The sequence below is a fragment of the Mauremys mutica genome, chromosome 6 (assembly GCF_020497125.1).
Source record: "Mauremys mutica isolate MM-2020 ecotype Southern chromosome 6, ASM2049712v1, whole genome shotgun sequence".
Taxonomy (NCBI): domain Eukaryota; kingdom Metazoa; phylum Chordata; order Testudines; family Geoemydidae; genus Mauremys; species Mauremys mutica.
The window spans coordinates 57,171,830-57,190,936 of NC_059077.1; the positions used below are offsets into that span (position 1 = coordinate 57,171,830).

At 38.7% G+C, this 19,107-nt stretch overlaps 1 protein-coding gene across 13 annotated transcripts in view; it reads right to left on the reverse strand.

The window, feature by feature from the left end:
• The window catches only part of KIAA0825 (KIAA0825 ortholog), a 429,759-nt gene that overhangs the window by 299,989 nt on the left and 110,663 nt on the right, over window positions 1-19,107 (reverse strand). For 9 of the 13 annotated variants that reach the window (XM_045022167.1, XM_045022174.1, XM_045022166.1 and 6 more), the window contains 2 exons: window positions 9,759-9,927; window positions 4,921-5,596 (listed from right to left, as the gene is read on the reverse strand). In XM_045022167.1, coding sequence (XP_044878102.1) covers window positions 4,921-5,596; window positions 9,759-9,927 — 845 coding nt within the window. Of the gene's footprint in view, window positions 1-4,920; window positions 5,597-9,758; window positions 9,928-10,396; window positions 10,441-12,162; window positions 12,318-19,107 lie in introns of those variants that run through there. The other 4 variants (XM_045022177.1, XM_045022175.1, XM_045022176.1 and 1 more) reach the window with 4 other exon arrangements.

The window sequence follows — 19,107 nt, forward strand, 5'->3', positions numbered from 1 at the left end:
GAACTTAGGGGAAAATACTCCCTAAGGAAGCTGAGGAAGTGGGGCTGGGACTCCTATGTTTGGTACACCATGGAGACAACCCCTTTTCCAGAGCTTCCTTAGCCCTCATACAAGGGGAGGAGGTGGAGTGGGAAGGGGTGCTGTCCACTTCAAACACTTGCAAACAATTAAGACAAGAATGGAACTGCCAGGTATTTCCCAGATGACTTAATAAAGTCATAGCCAAATGAAGCCATATCCCTTGTATGGCCAGGACAATAAAAATTCCAGTATATCTATTCTAGTAACTTTTCAGGAGTAGATGAGTCCTAAGACCCACTTAAATTGATTTGATCAACTCTTAAAACACAGTGGACAACGAAATCCCCCTTCAACAAGAAAAAAAATCCTCATAGTTTTGCCTTCACATCAGGTGTTTTACTCTGGACTGCTGACTGTGAAGACAGAGTATCATTCTTATTTACCAGTGTCCAACTGATAAACTCAGACTGCTAAGGAATCACAATTGAGCTGAGAAGGCATAGGGAGTGGCTTCCCACAGGGATCTGTCCTGTGTCTGGTTCTATTTAGTATCTTCATAAATTATTTGGATAATGGCATAGAGAGTACACTCAAACTCTGAGGACGATACCATGCTGGAAGGTGTTACAAGCACTTTGGACGACAGGATTAGAATTAAAAATGATCTTGGCAAACTGGAGAAATGGTCTGAAATAAATAGGATGAAATTAAATAAGGACAAATGCAAAGTACTGCACTTAGGAAGAAATAATCAATTGCACAAATATAAAATGGGAAATGATTGCCAAGGAAATAACAGTGCAGAAAAGGATCTGGGGGTTAAAGTAGATCACAAACTAAATGAGTATTGCGTACAGTTTTGGACATCACACTCTGGGAAAAATGTGGACAAATTGGAGGAAGTCCAGAGAAGAGCAATAAAAATGATTGAAGGTCTAGAAAAAAATGACCTATGAAGGAAGACTGAAAAAATTGTGTTTGTTTAGTCTGGAGAAGAGAAAATTGAGGAGGACACGTTAACAGTCTTCAACTACATAAAAGAGGAGGGTGATAAATTGTTCTCCTTAACCACTGAGGTGGTCTTAAATTGCAGCAAGGGAGACTTAAATTAGACATTTGGAAAAACTTCCTAACTGTGAGGAACAAATTACCTACGGAGGCTATGCAATCTCCATCACTGGGGCTTTTTAAGAATTGGCTAGACAAACATCTGTCAGGGATGGTCTAGATCAGGGGTCGGCAACCGGTGGCTCGCGGCTCGCCAGGGTAAGCACCCTGGCGGACCGGCCCGGTTTGTTTATCTGCCGTGTCGGCAAGTTCGGCCGATCGCGGCTCCCACTGGCCGCGGTTTGCGGTCCCAGGCCAATGCGGGAGGCAGGAAGTGGCGCGAGCCGGGGGATGTTCTGGCCGCGGCTTCCTGCCTCCCGCATTGGCCTGGGACCGCGAACCGCGGCCAGTGGGAGCCGCGATCGGCCGAACTTGCCGACGCGGCAGATAAACAAACGGGGCCGGCCCGCCAGGGTGCTTACCCTGGCGAGCCGTGAGCCACCGGTTGCCGACCCCTGGTCTAGATAATACTTAGTCCTGTCTCAGTACAGGAGGCTGGATTAAATAATCTATTGAGGTCTCTTCCAGTCCTACATATATATCATTCTATGTTCTAGACTAGTGGTCACCAACCTGGATCGATCCTGGAGCCTCTGCCAGTCGATCGCGATCTCCGGCAGTGCAGTGGGGCTAAGGCAGACTGCCTGCCTGCCCTGGCCCCATGCCTCTCCTGGAAGTGGCTGGCATGTCAACAACCTCTGCTCCCATTGGCTGGGAACTGTGGCCAATGGGAGCTGCGAGGGCAGCACTTGGGGTCCCGGGGGATAGAGGGTGGGTCTTCGCACGGTGCCCGCACCTGCAGCTTCCATTGGCCGCAGTTCCCAGCCAATAGGAGCTGTAGGGGTGGCGCTTGTGAGTAGGTGCAGCAGAAGCAGCATTACGTGGAGCCACCTGCTGCTCCTCCCCCCAGGGGATGCAGAGACATGCCAGCTGGTTCTGGGAGCGGCTTTGGGCCAGGGCAGGCAGGTAGCCTGCCTTAGCCCCACTGTGCCACTGACTGGAAGCCACCTGTGGTAACTGCCTCCCAGCCAGAGCCTGCACCTTGCACCCCAACACTCTGCCCCAGCCCAGAGACCCCTCCTGCACCTAAACTCCCTTGCAGAGCTTGCACCCCTCACCCCCTCCTTCACCCCAACCCCCAGCCCCAGCCTAGAGCTCCCTCCTACACTCCAAACCCCTCGGCCCCAGCCCAGAGCCTGCACCCCCTCCTGCACCCCAACCCCTTGCCCCAGCCCGGTGAAAGCGAGTGAGGGTGGGGGAGAGTGAGCGATGGAGGGAGGGGGGAATGGAGTGAGCAGGGCAGGACCTCGGGGGAGGGGTGGGGTAGATCTTGGGTTGATCTTAAATTCAAAAAGTGATCTTGTGGATAAAAAGGTTGGAGAACATTGTTCTAGACAAACTGCTGTTATAGAAGCTTGATGTATGCCTAAGGAACTTTCAGGCAATGCACACTATAGACGATGATGTAATGTATATGAACTTGACAGTCTGTAGGAACAAATAAATGCACTCATGCATGCAATCAGCATATTCATTTTATGGGGCTGAGGTGCTGGCAATGGTCAATATTGTGTTCATACTAGCTATTTACATGGGAGGGCTTGAGTATGGGCCCCCATGAACGTTATTTGGAGTAGTCAAAACAGGTTATTTAGTTAATAGCAAATTAATAGTAAATAATGAAAACAGACATTTATTTCAATATATTTTCTCAAAAACAGTATTACATTTAAAAGCCTCCAACTGTCGCCTGAATGTTGGGTTGCTTAATGTTCATGTCCCTGGATGATTTCCTCAGCTGCCCATTCTATTCCTACGGCATTTTCAAGTGTCTTCATTGGGTTAATACTGGAGAACTAGTATTTTTTACACAAAAAATTCCCATACAACCCAGAAAAGTCTCACATCATCTTTATTCTACAATGAGGATAACAGTCTACACCATAACCATGGCCTCTGATTTTGCACCTGCAAAAAAAAACCCCATAAATCTATATTGTATGCAAACAGCTGTGTGCACATTTCTGTAGGCACAACAACTTTCACATACATTTTGCAGGTGCAAAATTGAAGGCTGCAGCCCAAAATATGACCTTTACCATTTTTTCAACAACCTCTGCTCTTGGGTTTTATGGAAAGTTAGTATAACAGCTACAAAGCAGAATACCAAGATTTGCTTTTAAGTATTTTATCTACCTTTCTTTTTTTTTTAAATTAGCAGCAGAATAATTTAAGCAGAACAGAAAGGATATTACCGCTATTCACTACAGTATGCATTTTTACAGATTAATGCAATCTGGGCTATTTTAATCTTGCTCTGCCTCAGTTTTCTCAAATACGAAAAGGTGTTTGAGATCTATGGATTAAAAAGTGAGTTACACAAGTGCTAGATATAAATATTCACTCTCTACAAAGCAGAGCTAGGGTCATCATCCTTGTTTGTCGTTCTTATTGTGTAACCTCTTTGAATCTCTCCACTGGCTTACCTTCTGCTAAGCGCTCCAAATTCAAACTTCCTTTCACAGCTCGACATTACTTTGCCCCTACCTACTTAACCGCCCTTTTCCTGTCTCCCATTGCCCCTTCACTCCAGCAGTAATGTCAGTTTATCACATGACTATCTGCATGCTTTCTTCTGTACTGCCTCCTAATCCATGTTCCAGACTTCCTTTACTCACCCACAAAGCCGCTATCTTCTCCATATTTCAGTCTCTTTTGAAGCTCTTCTGTCTTTCTACCAATTGAGTTTCTATTTGATTTAGACTAACATGAAAATTGATTTTAAAAAAAAATGAACATAGTCTTATTTTGTTGAGAGCTGGTAAACCACTCCCTGGAAGATAGTACTTTTTGTTATACCTCTTTCCCCAAGCTCCATCTGTTTGTTTGTGTCTATCATAAGACTGTGAGCACTCTATTCCTTCTTGTCTCTTCTTGTTTGCTGTGGATGCTATTGTAAACAAATACATAATAATTCCTACATACAATACCACTCTCAAACTGTGCATGGCATGCCTGTACACAACTTCTCTACCAATTACATAGTAAGAGTTTTCATTTTATATAATTGTATTTTTTAAACCTTCAGTACTCCCTTTGAGAATAAGGTTATCAGATTCACCAATAGTGAAACAAGTATATAAAGTATCTAATACCAACAGTGGGATCCTCTTTACTGCTGTAAGTTTCTTTTGAAAAACATGAAACCAATTATCAGTTCAGTAATTTATATCAATTTAAAAAGCATTGGAAATGTATTTAAAAAAAACCAAACAAGATATTTTTAGAGACAGTCTGTATACTAAACCTTTCAGACCAGTTATGTGGGATTTAGTGTAAACTATTTTATAATTAAATGCATTGAGCCTGTGTTGCTGCAGTCTAATTTTTAAATTTTTAATTTCAGTCCATTCAAAGCAACTCTGGAGAATAGAGTGGGTTTTTTCCCTGTCTAGATTCAATAATTTGTAATCCTACACCTACTAACACAATCTATGGAAGTTATAATTTTAGTTTTTTAAATATTCCAACAGGAGAATATTATCCAATGGTAATATATTGCAGCTTTGTATATATGGCTATAAAATAATGTTCTATTTTAAAATGTTGGGGTCATACTTCTGATATCTTCAATAATTCAGCTACATGAATATTGTTAAAAGCATCAAACTAGAATGGGTACTTTCATGCCTCTCTGTCTTCATGGGAAATAATCAACCAAAAGAGAGAATACGGTAGTATAAACAAGATATATAAAAATCTAACTAAAATGAACATAAAAATGCCACTAACCCAAAGCATGAACTGTTCCTCTATGCTTCTTTGAAATCTTGCTTGTCTTAATTATATGTAGAGCATTTTCTTTGAACTGCAGTTCACAAAGTCTTTCAAGAAGAATTGTTATTTCTTCTGTGATGGTATCCAGATAAGTTTCATTAATAAACATCAGTGTTGAGGAAGGATCTATAGTACCACTTAGTATACACAAATCCTCTTTTATCATTGTGCATAGTGTAGGTATTGAACTTTGGTAACCATGAACCACCTTATCAAAGTTTGTTTCGCCACAGCTAGATAGAACACAGTTCTGCAGAAGCTCAGAAACCAATTTATTCTGCATGTTTTGATACTTGGTTAGAACTTCTGATTCTGGATATAGAAACAAAAGGTGTTGTATGCATTGAGTTTTAAACTGCATTTGCTGTTTTAAAGTAGCAGTATTTGTTTCATGAGGACTCTGAAGTCTATTAACTAAGAAACGTCGAAGGTGTAATCTCACATCATCCCAAACAGACTTCATATTCATAGATGAATCATCCTCAATGGCATGAAGGGAAGTTCTGGATGTTAACTCAAAAGATGTCCCAGTTGGAGTACATGGAAATGAGACCCCACACTGACTGGAGAGATCCAGAAGAAAGTGTAGTATCATTTCTTCTTGATTTTGTTCATTCCTCAGCAAGCTTTGCTAAAAATGGTAAATTATATAGTATTTAGAGATGTTGCATTAATAACTCTATTTACAAAAGTAACTTTATGTTAAAAGATGTACATTATTTTTAATTGCAAACTACAAATGATAATTTCTTACCAGTTAACTTGATTTCTCTGAGTCCCTTCATGTTAGCCCAGGCATAGAGTATAAATTCTCTTACCAATAAAGAGAAACAGGGAAAAAAGCACAGTTTTTCTGATGTCACTTTCTGTATAAAATAGCTGTCTGGTGACTTTGTTCAGTTAAAGATTCCCTAAGCAATGACAATCATAAATAACTAAAACACACACAGGAAAACTTTCAGAAACTCAAACTCAATTTCATCAATACAATAAGGTATTGTCTTGGCTGGCATACAAGGACTTGGAGTAACCAAACCAACAGGTAAGAACATGCATCAGCATTCCCCTCTATGCCTTTCCAGATAGTACTCAGTCTAAAGACATAGGATAGATATCTAGAAAAACAAAGACTGATGAATCATACCACATAGGAACCACCTACCATTGGCAGAGACTGTAATATAAAATCTGTAATGACATGAAGCACGTAAGAACATCCATAGTATCGCTGGTAGAAATTTTTTAATTGAAATGTTTTTTGATGAAAAAATGACTTTTCACAGAAAATTTACATTTTGATAGAAATTTTCAAAGAAAAAAGTTCTGTTTTCTTTTTTAACTAGTAAACAAATGTTACTTCACTTAAAATTTTCATTTTCCAGTTAATTTTTAGTAAAAAATATTCAGCTCTCACTTTCTGAAAACCAAACAGAAATTTTAGAAATTTGAATATATATATATATGTTGCATCCGAAGAAGTGGGTATTCACCCACGTAAGCTCATGCTGCAAAACGTCTGTTAGTCTATAAGGTGCCACAGGATTCTTTGCTGCTTTTATATATATATATATAAATTGGCATTTTTCTATCAGCTCTACCTCACAGTTCTAAAGGAAAAGCACCAACTCTCGTAGCTACCAGTTAAGCCTTGGCAGAAGATGGAGCCTTTTTACTCTGGTTAGCCCTTCCTGAAAAGCAAATGAGGAACAAGTCAAAATAATTAATGAGTCTGGGGGTCGGGGGAGGGGGAGGAGGGCAAATGATAACTATTGCTCATGACAAACTTGGTAGGAATTCATAAGATAGAAACCTTGTGCTTTCCATGTTCTCTTGGCTCAGCACTAAGCATCATAAAGGCAGTTCTAAGGATAAATAAATCTTCCCAAGACCATCTTGAAGGACTCAAAGAGAGGATCTGCTACATTTAGCACCAGGATTAAGGTCCCATAGGGCAAGGTGGGGGGCATCATGTACCTGTCCTGGCTAGATGCGGACCAGGTGAAAAAAGGTGCCAGGTTGAAATTACATTTCAGCTATATCGGTAAGGGAGAAAGAAGGGAAGCAGGTGTGGAGCTGACGAAGTAACAGGACTGCATGTATTGTTTTACTTCATCTGAAAAGGCCTCTAATGTCTAGTAGGGTCAAAGTTCTGGTCTCATGGCTATTTAAGATACAATGGGACACATTGCAACCAAAGGCTTCTGTTCTCCCACCATCAGCTCTTCTAATTGCACGGAGCCCAGCCCCTGGTTTGTGGTCTGTCCAACTTCCTCTAGAGTAAAGCTGGTTGAGAATATTTCAGCGAACCATTATTTTTTGTCAGAAAATGCTGATTTGTCAAAACTAAAATTTTTTTGTGAAAAAGGTCAGTTTTGATTAATTTCTCATTTTGAAACAATAGTTTTTAAGTTCTTAAAATGTTCTGTTTTGACATTTTCTAAATGAAAAAAATCTAATTTTGAGGTCAAAATGACATTTTGCTTCAAATGTAAGTTATTTTATAGTAAAAAAAGCTAAAAAGGAAGGTCAATATCAAAACAGGACATTTTGATTGACCTGATCAAATTTATTTGAGGGGTTTTCAGTTCACAGACGTTTCTGAGATGTTGATGTTTTGCCCAATTTGGGATGGAAAGTTTTTTAGAAATCTTTAAATATTCTCATGAGAAGGGAAAACTGTTTTCTGCCCAGCTCTGCTCTAAAATGCTCCAATATGTAGGGGAAAATAAAAGCCCTGTCCTAACCTGGATAATTTTAATGGAAAGGATAGGCTATATCTTCACTGAAGGAAAAAAAACTAAAAAACTAACCAGACAACATAACTTCTCAGCTGGTGGAGATAAGAAAACAATGAACAGGACAAACCAGCCAACCATGTGTGTTTATAAAGTGAGTGGCATCACAATAATTTTGCTTTTTTCCTCTCTCCATCTTCTTTCTCGCAGAATGATTTATATGCACTCTCTGGGCTGACATTAATGGAGCAAATATAGTGGATAAAATATAGTTACTAAAAGAAAGTCTGAGGGAATTAAGTTATATGCTATATAAATGCACATGTATCTATGCATATTACATACACACATTATATATATTACATAATTATATGTGCACTCACACCTACACACAAAGTTTATTTTGTGTTATAATCTGTATTCTCTTACAATTTTGTGGCCCCCATGAGGAAAGTGCAAAATTTTGCAGACTCTTGTGATATCCTAATCAGAATCTTCAGTTTACTCTGCTGAAGTAACAAACCCCCATGGCTAGATTTATAGTATTTATAGATTTATTTTTGATAATGTATATTCAAATATGCTGTTCTAATAAAAACAGAACAACAGAACTTTAACAGATGTCAAACCAGCCAATGAGATTCACTCCTTTGGAAGATGAATCCAAAACACCTTTGATGAGTCATTGGTGCTGCTTTTGAAACCTCACAAATAATTTTTTAATACAACCATAAAGAATCACAGTCCCATCAAAATATGTAGTTGTGTTGACAGTATGACATGCTTGCCAACAACATACTGTCATAGTTTGCACTATTCTTAAACTATTATATTGTTTCAGCATGTTAAAAATAAACAAAGGCCTTGACAGACCAATCCACATAAGTAACAGGAGCAATCATGAACAAGGGTTTTGTCCTACAGAGGATGGAGAATTACAATCCATCATGTATAACAGTAAGATAATTAATTAAAAGCTTTCAAACAAGAAATCATTAAGTCAATTGAGTAATAAAATTCAATACATGCAAGTATTCACTTTGGACATAAAAGATCAGATTGTAAAAACCGGACTTACATTGAACAGTACCTTACACCGCAAGTGGTTCCACTGAAGTCAATGGGACAATTTGCAACATACGATATTTCTCATGGAGTAAGAATATCATAATCTGGCACAAAAGTAATGCCCATGTGCCTCCCTACACTTCTAGTCTTATCTGTACAATGAATGTGCTTGGATTTTTTTTGGAAAGAATGGGTGAGAAGGATGATAAAACTGTTCTCATTTGCTTTCTCCTAAGATTACTTCACAAATATTAAGGGACCAACAGCAATAAAGTCAGTACAAGAAAAAAAAGATGTATTCAACCCTCTATTTTTCTGTAGGATCAATGACTCTGCATCTTTCCTGGGGAAAAATCCTGCCCTCTTCTCTGTGGTGGGTCATAACTTGGCAGAATCAGTACAGTTCAACTGCATAAATGAAGGTGGGGGGAGGGGGTAGCTTTTGGAGTCCTAGTCCTTGACACATTGCACCTCTGCTCCCTATACCCAATGCACAGGTGTTTTTGGAAAGTCTGGCAAAGTAGCAGCAGCAGCACTGGTGAATACATTATTATAAGTGAAGAATTTTTGACAAAGTATTTTTCCATCAAAAAATATGAATTTGTTTCTCAAATTCAGGATGGAATTTCTGGTTAGACAGAAAGAGGGAATATGAACTCTCAGCTGGCCAATAGTCCAGTGATTAGGGAACTCACTTGGAATGTGGGAAACCCAGCTTTAAGTCTCTGTTCTGCCTGATTCAGAGCAGGGACTTGAATCTGAGTCTCTCACATCCCAAGCAAGTGCCCTAATCACTGGGATATAGTCTCTCTGGTTATTATTTACACCAAAAAAGGAGAGTAAAAGAAAGAGAGTTACTGACTCTTTTATTCAAATTCTGTTCTATATTCACTCTTGTGAAACTATAAAAGAATAAGTAAAAAAGAATACATTAAAAAACTGTATAAGTATTTTTTCCCAAATATATAAAGACTGTAGATTTTTTTTTACCAGAGTTTTAAGAAATTCGATTAAATCTCCATGAGCTGTAGAAGAAGGTTTGAGGGAACTGAAACTGCAGTTATTCAGCCAATGAAGGCAGTCAGTTGTGTTTTGTAACAGCTCATCAGTACAAGTCTCATTTACTTCTGATTGTAGCTCTTTAAGGCATTGTTCCACACTAAAAACAAAATAAAAAAACAAGCATTGAAACTTTTTTCCATTATTTAAAGATGAAAGTTTTTTATATAGCATATCTTTTCAAGAAAGCAAAATACTTTAAATTTATATAACATTATAACATAACATGTCTGATACAAGGCTTAAGAGTATTAAGTCTGAATCTCCAGGACTAACATTTCTTAATGGAGTGGGAGTAAATCTACAGTAACTTTTCTTAGGACCAGAGTCCACCAGCCTTATTCAAACTAAGTAGTACTTTGATCCTCAAATATTCCCATATTTTTCAGTAAGACTACTTGCAAAGTAAGGCATTACTTAACATAAAACTGACTGGATTTCGCCCTTATGATTAATAAAGACTGTAAGCAGAATCAACTACTGCATTCACAGCTAAATGTGACATTCTGCTTCTGCAGCAATCAGCAGTTGTTTTATAACATAACATATATACTGTAGCAGTTACTTACAGATCCGCTGACATCTCACTGAAAAACTTGAAAATAATTTTAGAGTCATTTCTGCTGGTAAAGCAAATATTTTCTTTCCCTTTTCCTCACTAGAATATTTGAATGAAAAATAAAATATTTGTTTCTTAGGAGTTGATCTATTCCTGTTCCTTACGCTTACCTAAAATCATAACCTTGTTTGTGACATCACAAATGCTTGGTGTGGAAATCATTAGGGTTTCAGATTGGGAGAAAATAGCAGGAACAGTTGAACTCCTTACTCTTTAGAAACAAAGATTCTGTTTCCATGAAAATGTCCCCAAAACCAGAAAAAGGAGGAAAAGTGTCTCTTAGAAATAACTCTGTTTCTATATTTTTTAATGTTTCCCTTGAGCATCTACTATTCTTTAATACAAAAATATTTAATATCAGTTAGATTTAAGTCTTACAAAGTCAGAACTAAGTGGCATGGATCGATGGTGTTTTTGGTTTAAAAAATTTGGGGAAATTAACCTTGTGGGTGTTCCAGGCTGCATAGTGTCCATATTCCCCAAATGAGAAGTGGGTACACCCAGGTTTACCCTGAACTACTTTACTGGTGTGGATCCAAGATCTATTATATCAAAATCAGGGATGATTTTGATTATATACATGTTTTCAGTTTGGATTATCTTTTTCTGCTTCTGTTTATTTATTGCAAGTTTGTTTATTGCTGGTAAAGGATGTAAATGAAAATTTAATCCTCTATTTCCTTATAGAATTAATTCAAATTACAGTAAGGTAATAATATTAGTTCTCAGTGAAAAGTTCATGCTACCAGACACACACATGCCTTACCTGCTATGCTACTGGTCCCTATTTCACTTCTGTATTGAGTACCTATGGTTATCGGGTATTTAACAGGGGTTAGGGCAGCAAAGTGCATATACTAGCAGATGGAGAGTTCAATCCCACATATATGAAAACTCTTTTTTGTAAGATTTAATTTTATTAATATTTAAAGTTAGTCATCAGCTGCTAATGGTTTTTGGAGAGACAGCAAAAACCGGAGCATGCACACGTTCTCCCACAGGTACTGATATATGGTGTGTCTCAGGAGGTGCCCCCAAGTGGGGGAGGCAATTCAGAGGTAAATGGGGACAAAGTCTGCAGTCATTAGGTAGCCAATTAAAGGGGAAAAAAGGTTTTCTAAATACTGTAACCAGAAATAAGGTGTATTCCTAATAGAACATTGAAGTTGCACTGAGAGCAATCATCACTAAGCTATTGTGTTAACAAACATATATTACACACACAAAACCTGGTCATTCAAATGTAACCACTACAATTATATTCCTAACCCTTCAGTCTGTCCATGTAACCCCCATTTTGAACTCTTTCATTGGCTTCCACTTCAAGACCCTACATACATACCCCTGGCCTCTGCCACTGACTTTATCTCTTATCTTCATTCTCTAAGGGCTTCCTCACTCTTTCAATGATTTAAAGGTTAGTGGTTTGTCTATTTTCTACTCCAACATCCAAATTTGGAGAAGCGTTATAGTGTAAAGAGAAAAAGAATGAATCTCTCTACTATTTCAAAACTTCCACAACTTACAAAAGTTACTGTGATTTGACTGCTCTGTTAAGTTTTTAAAAGTTGAGGAATTTTTTAAATGTTGCAGAGTTTCATATTTTCCTTTTGCCACTTGGTAACCAAAAGTTCCGCAAGTTTTAAAAAGTTAGAGAGCAGGAAAAGGAAAGAAAGGGGAAAAGGAATAACAAACAAAAAATTAGGTATCATTTACTTTACTGCAGCAGTTTTCAACCTTTTTTCATTTGTGGACCCCTAAAAATTTTTGAATGGAGGTGCGGACCCCTTTGGAAATCTTACACATACACTGCAGACCCCAGGGCTCCACAGACCACAGTTGAAAACCACTGTTCTATGGCAATGACAACCTTCCATGGACGCCTTGTGACATTACACCGCATATTCATCATCATAATATTATAGAATAATGGCATAATTATGATGCATTTTGTACAAGATGGGTCATGTAAGGTGTCATTGGAAAAGTTATGATTTGCTGGATATGATTATCCTATTTATATGCATATATCATTTTTGTATCTGAAGTTATGAATATTGATTATGGATCTGTATTTCAAATGGGCTTATTCTGGAAAACACCCACAGCTAGCCTTTCAGGTACAACAATGAAGAAGCCAAAAAGAGTTAATGACTCATCAACAAAGCCAATGGGCTGTGGAATAGCTTATCCTTCCTGTGGACCTTTCAGCCAGCCTGTAAGTAATAGCTGCCATGACTCTGCAGGGGCATGTGACCAGACCACGTCTCTGGACTCCATTTTGATTGCCTGTGTTTTTCCACAAACTGGGCTGGGAACTGTTTTTGGAACAAAGGGTTCCCGCCATATGCTAAAACTAAGGCAGGGAGTGACATCATCTGTTGTTCTTCACTCCCCCACAACTCAACACCCGAAAGAAGCTCTGAAAGAAAAGGACTTGGAACTGGGGGGTGGAGGGGAAGGGGATCCCAAGCTGCAAAACAAGTGCAGCTTATGCCTTGAGAATCTGCAAGCCTGCTTGTATCATCAGTCAGGGTGAGAAATTGTTAATTCAAATCCTATCCTTCTAGTATGTTAAACTTAATTTACATTTTTGTTTATTTACCAGTTAACATGCTTTATCTGTTTGCTATCATGTATCAACACTTAAAATCTATCTTTCTGTAGTTAATAAACTTGTTTTATATTTTAACCTAAACCAGTGTGATTTTAAGTGAAGTGTCTGGGGAAAAAATTACCACAAGTGTGCATATTCCTCTCCACATTGAGGAAGAGGCGAACCGAGTAATAAATTCATACTGGTTTGGGGTTTTGACCAGGGCAGGACGGTATAGGTCTGGGGTCCTAGGCTTCGAAGCTGGGGGTAATCTTGGCTGTAACCTTTCTACTGTTGGTTAATGCGGTGGCTGGTCAAAGCCTGCATTTAACCACAGCTGGGTGTATCCCTGCCTGTGTAAATGCTGGTGGAAGTGTAAGATCAGTAGTGGTCTAGAGCTTGTCACAGCAGCACAGTGTGAGGAAGCCAGGCTGGTCAATCAGAGGACTCAGTGGCACCCCAAGGAGAACCCGTCACACCTTTACTACATGGTCTGCAGACCCACAGGGGTCTGTGGACCACAGGTTGAAAACCACCACTCTATTACATTGAATAACAAAAATGGAAAAATTCCAAAATGTAATTTAAAAAAAATATATATAATCAGTTTTCAAAAACCAAAGTGACACAGCTTTTTTGCTTAATTTAAATGATTGAATTTTGTTTTGTTGAAAACATTTTATGAAAAACTCAATTTTCCATGAAAGCAAGAAAACTTAGTTAAAATTTTTCAGTTTGCTCTAAAAAGACAACTATTAAGTGGCAAAAAACTTCAAACAGTACTAACTCAGGCTAAGTTAGTAGTGAACCAGAAATTAGAGGTGAAAAGTCATTGTTGCAGCCCACCCAGATCATATTTTTATCTTTAAATTTTGCTTGCAATAACCTCTTAAAACATTACTTTTCTAATGGACTTTTTCATCTTACATTTAGCAAACATTTAAAATTTCCCTTTTTCATTTACTGTGCATCATAACCAATCTTCCTTTATCTCATTTATTGTCTTTTTCTGATCAGCATCAGTGATCTCACTTATGTCATCTCATAGCTCTGGGAACTGGGTTTGTTAATGTGTATTTATTTTTTCATTGGATTTTCTGGTAGGAAGGGAAATTATAAATGAACTGGCAAAAACAGTGATGGATAAACAGTAACTAAACATTTGTTGTTTCCTTTACAAAAATAATAGCAATTTATTTCCTCAAAAAGATTTCTGGAATCCAGATGATGCATACTATCAATATATCTTCAACAGTGGGTTAAATTTGGGGACTATTCTATTTGTCCCTTTAAAGTAATTGAAATAAATAATTATAGCAGGCTGAATAAAAAAGAAGCCCCCTGCAAACTTGGAGTGTTCATAACTGCATTAACTCTTAAGATTCCTTAAAAATGTGAAGATGAAAAATAAAAATATATTGGGCAAAATATGTTCATAAGTTTCTGAAATAACCATCAGTAGGTCACTTAAAAGTCACATAATTTCAAATGTGTCCTTTTACTACAGTTTACTCTTACATACTTTATCAGTAGAAGCTTTGTATTAAGGACCGTGAGAAAGCGAATTGTAATACATTTTAAAATATGTGAAACGAACAGTTCAGAGAGCATCTACTCTATTATATGAAGATGCCAAGTTTTATAACTGCATCATCCTCAGAAACCAAACTCAAACTCACTGACAACAAGCTATTCAAAATTATATGAAAACCTCTTTAAAATTAATCACGTGTGGGTGGTCTATAAAACACACTATATAAAAAGATGAAGTAAAGGTCTTTTCAAGACAACTCTGAGTCTGAGCAAGTTTAAAATTAAGTGCACTGAAACAAATATCTTCTGAGTATCAAAGGGCCTTTTCATGAGTGCAAAGGACTTCCATGAAAAATAATACCTCTCTGACTATGGCCCACTCAATTTCCTGATGGGATAACTCCATCCAAGAATACCAGTTCTGAACACAATAAAAGATTGGCATGTATCTTTTTAACTTGTGTAAACTGTTCTCAGGACTATGAAATCCAATGCCCTGTTCATACACCTTAGCTCCTGGGACACTATATCAAATACTTTTATTTATGAGCCTGATGTGTCTCATTCAATGAAACCTAACAGATTACAGCATTGTGAATTGTAAAGACTCAGGTGTCGTTAGTCTACCTAAATCAGTTTCAATTAGCTTCAATCAGCTTTTTATACTAATCTCTGACATCTGAATCAGGGTACTAGCCAATGAACTACAAACCATTAATAGGCTAAAGCTTTTACAGGACCAGATATTTTAGCAATTTGTCCTAGCACTGATAAAGGGATTAGGCAGACAAATTTCAGTGGACCTCCCTATAGGTACAAATAATGATAGTTCAGTTCACTTTACTTGATCTTTTTAATCCCAATAAATTAAACATCACATTTTTGTCTAAAACACTACTTTTTGCATTGGATAAAAGCTTTTGTATATTCTTTAGTTCATATCATATGGTAGTGAAGCAGAATCTCAGGATTACTTTCCCTCCTGTTCTTTACAAGGTTTTGTAAGACACTTTATGCTATAAGTATTTGTTAAATTATAGTTGTCTATTCCACTGTATGAATTACGTCAATAACATATTTAAGAATCAGGCCACTGAATAAACAATTTAAAATATTCAATGTCCATTTTCTGAGTATACAAAGAAATAAGCTTAAATATGTAATGTTTCTTTCAAAGTATCAAAGTAAACGGGTTTACAGCTATTCTGATAAAAATATAGTCAAAAGCTAGCCTCTTAAACTGAAACAACATGCCAGGAATGAGGGCCCTTAGCTGTGCCTGTCCTGTCACTGGGCAACCAATGGGAACAGCTGGCCCACAACAGAACCCCACTGCTTGGCTGAGGCAGTAGGGTGGCTTGCTCTTAATCCCAGCAGCTGCAAAATATCAGTGGCTGCTCACAGTACATGCCTCTGGATTCTCTATCTTCCTTTGGTTGCTTCATTCCAAATCCTTCTCCAGCCCAGACCCTCCTCTGTACTCATCCCTTGCTCCAGCCTAGACCCAGCCCTGCTCCTGCCTTCCCTGATTCCAAGTAATACAGTTCTAAACCTCTGCTCTAATTTCTGGCTTGGACATTTGGACTCAGACTAAGTTTCTAACCCTCAACCCAGTTCTGATTCCCTCTTGACTCTGGCATGTGGATGCTAACTCCTGTTTTGACCATTAAGTCTGACTCTTGTTCTGATCACTAGGCAAGATGGCCTGCAACTCAATCTCCTGACATCTCACTTTAGTCTAGAAGAAAAAATAGTTTTCTGATTTCCAGTGTCTTAATAAGGGGGTATATGTCTCAATTTGCTAAAGATATCAAATCTTTAAACAAAACCTGTATTTAACTGTGATGCAAAAATCTCATTTAATAAGTTAAGTTATATTTTTAAAAATAAGTCATATAATATGAATTTAAAAAGGAGACTTTATTAATCATTTAATTGCTTTTCGACTAAGGACAAAATTATAACTGTAATTAGCTGATTAATGTAGAATGTTTTAGTGCAGTGTATTAATTACACTACATAAAAATGAAATTATACCTTACACACACCTAGGCCCCAGTCCTTCAAAGACTTTGGCACTCACTTAACTTTTATGAGCAGTCCTGTGATTCTGTTAATAGTCCTACTGATCAGGGTCTAAGGGCTGGATCCTGTAAACCTTTAATCAGGCGAGTAAGTCCTCATTCCTGTGTAGGGTGACCAGATGTCCCGGTTTTATAGGGACAGTCCCAATTTTTGGGTCTTTTTCTTATATAGGCTCCTTTTACCCCCACCCTCTGTCACGATTTTTCACATTTGCTGTCTGGTCACCCTACTTCTGTGTGGATAAACTTATTGCCTCCAGTACAAGACTAAGGATTATTCATAATCTGAAAGGTCGCAACAGTGGGTCTTTATGTTATGATTAGGGCCCTACCAAATTCATGGCCATGAAAAACACATCAGACTGTGAAATCTGGTCTCCCTCTGTGAAATGTGGTCTTCTGAGAGCTTTTACCCTATACTACACAGACTTTTCGCCAAATCCTGGGAATGGGCAACAGGAGAGGGATCACTTGATGATTACCTGTTCTGTTCATTCCCTTTGGGGCACCTGGCATTGGCCACTGTCGGAAGACAGGATACTGGGCTAGATGGACCTTTGGTCTCACCCAGTATGGGTGTTCTTAAGTTCTTATGACTTCATGGGGAAGACAAGCGTTTCTCAAATTGGGGGTCCTGACCCAAAAGGGAGTTGCAGGGAGGTTGCAAGTTTATTTTTTGTGGGGGTGTTGTGGTATTGCCATCCTTACTTCTGCACTGTCTTCAGAGCTGGGTGGCCGGAGAGCAGCAGCTGATGACCAAGGGCTCAGCTCTGAAGGCAGCAGCACAGAAGAAAGGGTGGCAATACCACACCATGCCAGTCTTACTTCTGTGCTGCTGCTGCTGGCAGGGGCTCTGCCTTCAGAGCTAGGCTCCCAGACAGCAGCCACTGTTCTCTGGCCACCGAGCTATGAAAGCAGCACCACTGCCAGCAGCAGCACAGAAGTAAGAGTAGCAATACTGCAACCTCTCCTAAAATAAGCTTGTGACACCTCCCCCATAACTCCTTTTTGGGTCAGGATCCCTACAATTACACCACCATGAAATTTCAGATTTAAATATCTGAAATTATGAAATTTATGATTTTTAAAATCCAATGACCATGAAATTGACCAGAATGGACCGCGAATTTGGTAGAGCCCTAGTTATGATTCTATTACTGCTGATGAAACAAAACAAAAACACACAACAAACCCTGAGAGTAAAACTTTCAAATGCACCTACATGATTTAGGCCCCTAAATTCCATTACCTTTTAACAGGATTTAGGTGCCTAAGTCACTTAGATGCTGTTTAAAATATTATTCCAAGCCTGTTCAAGCACGAAATGAAAACAATAGCTGAATTACTAAATAAGTAAAGAATGGACTGGGATATGAATAGAAAGAGAAATGTAAACTTTTGTTTAGCAAAGTAATCTGAAAGTTCGACTGACAAGAACACTTTTATAGTGAAAAAAATGAAACATATTTGAAAATCATATTTCTTACATGTTTCTTATTCTGAAACTAGTGCTAGCATCATAGAATCACAGAAGATTAGGGTTGGAAGAGACCTCAGGAGGTCATCTAGTCCAACGCCCTGCTCAAAGCAGGACCAATACCAACTAAATCATCCCAGCCAGGGCTTTGTCAAACCAGGCCTTAAAAACCTCTAAGGATGGAGATTCCACCACCTCCCTAGGTAACCCATTCCAGTGCTTCACCACCCTCCTAGTGAAATAGTTTTTCCTAATATCCAACCTAGACCTCCTAACTGCAACTTGAGACCATTACTCCTTGTTCTGTCATCTGCCACCACTGAAAACAGCCGAGCTCCATCCTCTTTGGAATCCCCCTTTGGGTAATTGAAGTCTGCTATCAAATCCCCCCTCACTCTTCTCTTCTGCAGACTAAATAAGCCCAGGTCTCTCAGCCTCTCCTCGTAAGTCATGTGCTCCAGCCCCCTAATCATTTTTGTTGCCCTCCGCTGGACTCTCTCCAATTTGTCCACATCCTTTCTGTAGTGGGGGGCCCAAAACTGGACGCAGTACTCCAGGTGTGGCCTCATCAGTGTCAAATAGAGGGGAATAATCACTTTCCTCGATCTGCTGGCAATGCTTCTACTGATGCAGCCCAATATGCCGTTAGCCTTCTTGGCAACAAGGGCACACTGTTGACTCATATCCAGCTTCTTGTCCACTGTAATCCCCAGGTCCTTTTCTGCAGAACTGCTGCTTAGCCAGTTAGTCCCCAGCCTGTAGCAGCACATGGGATTCTTCCATCCTAAGTGCAGGACTCTGCACTTGTCTTTGTGAACCTCCTCCAATTTTTCTAGGTCACTCTGGAACCTATCCCCACCCTCCAGTGTATCTACCTTTCCCCCTCATTTTAGTCTTATCCGCAAACTTGCTGAGGGTGCAATCATCCCATCATACAGATCATTAATGAAATATTGAACAAAATGATCAAC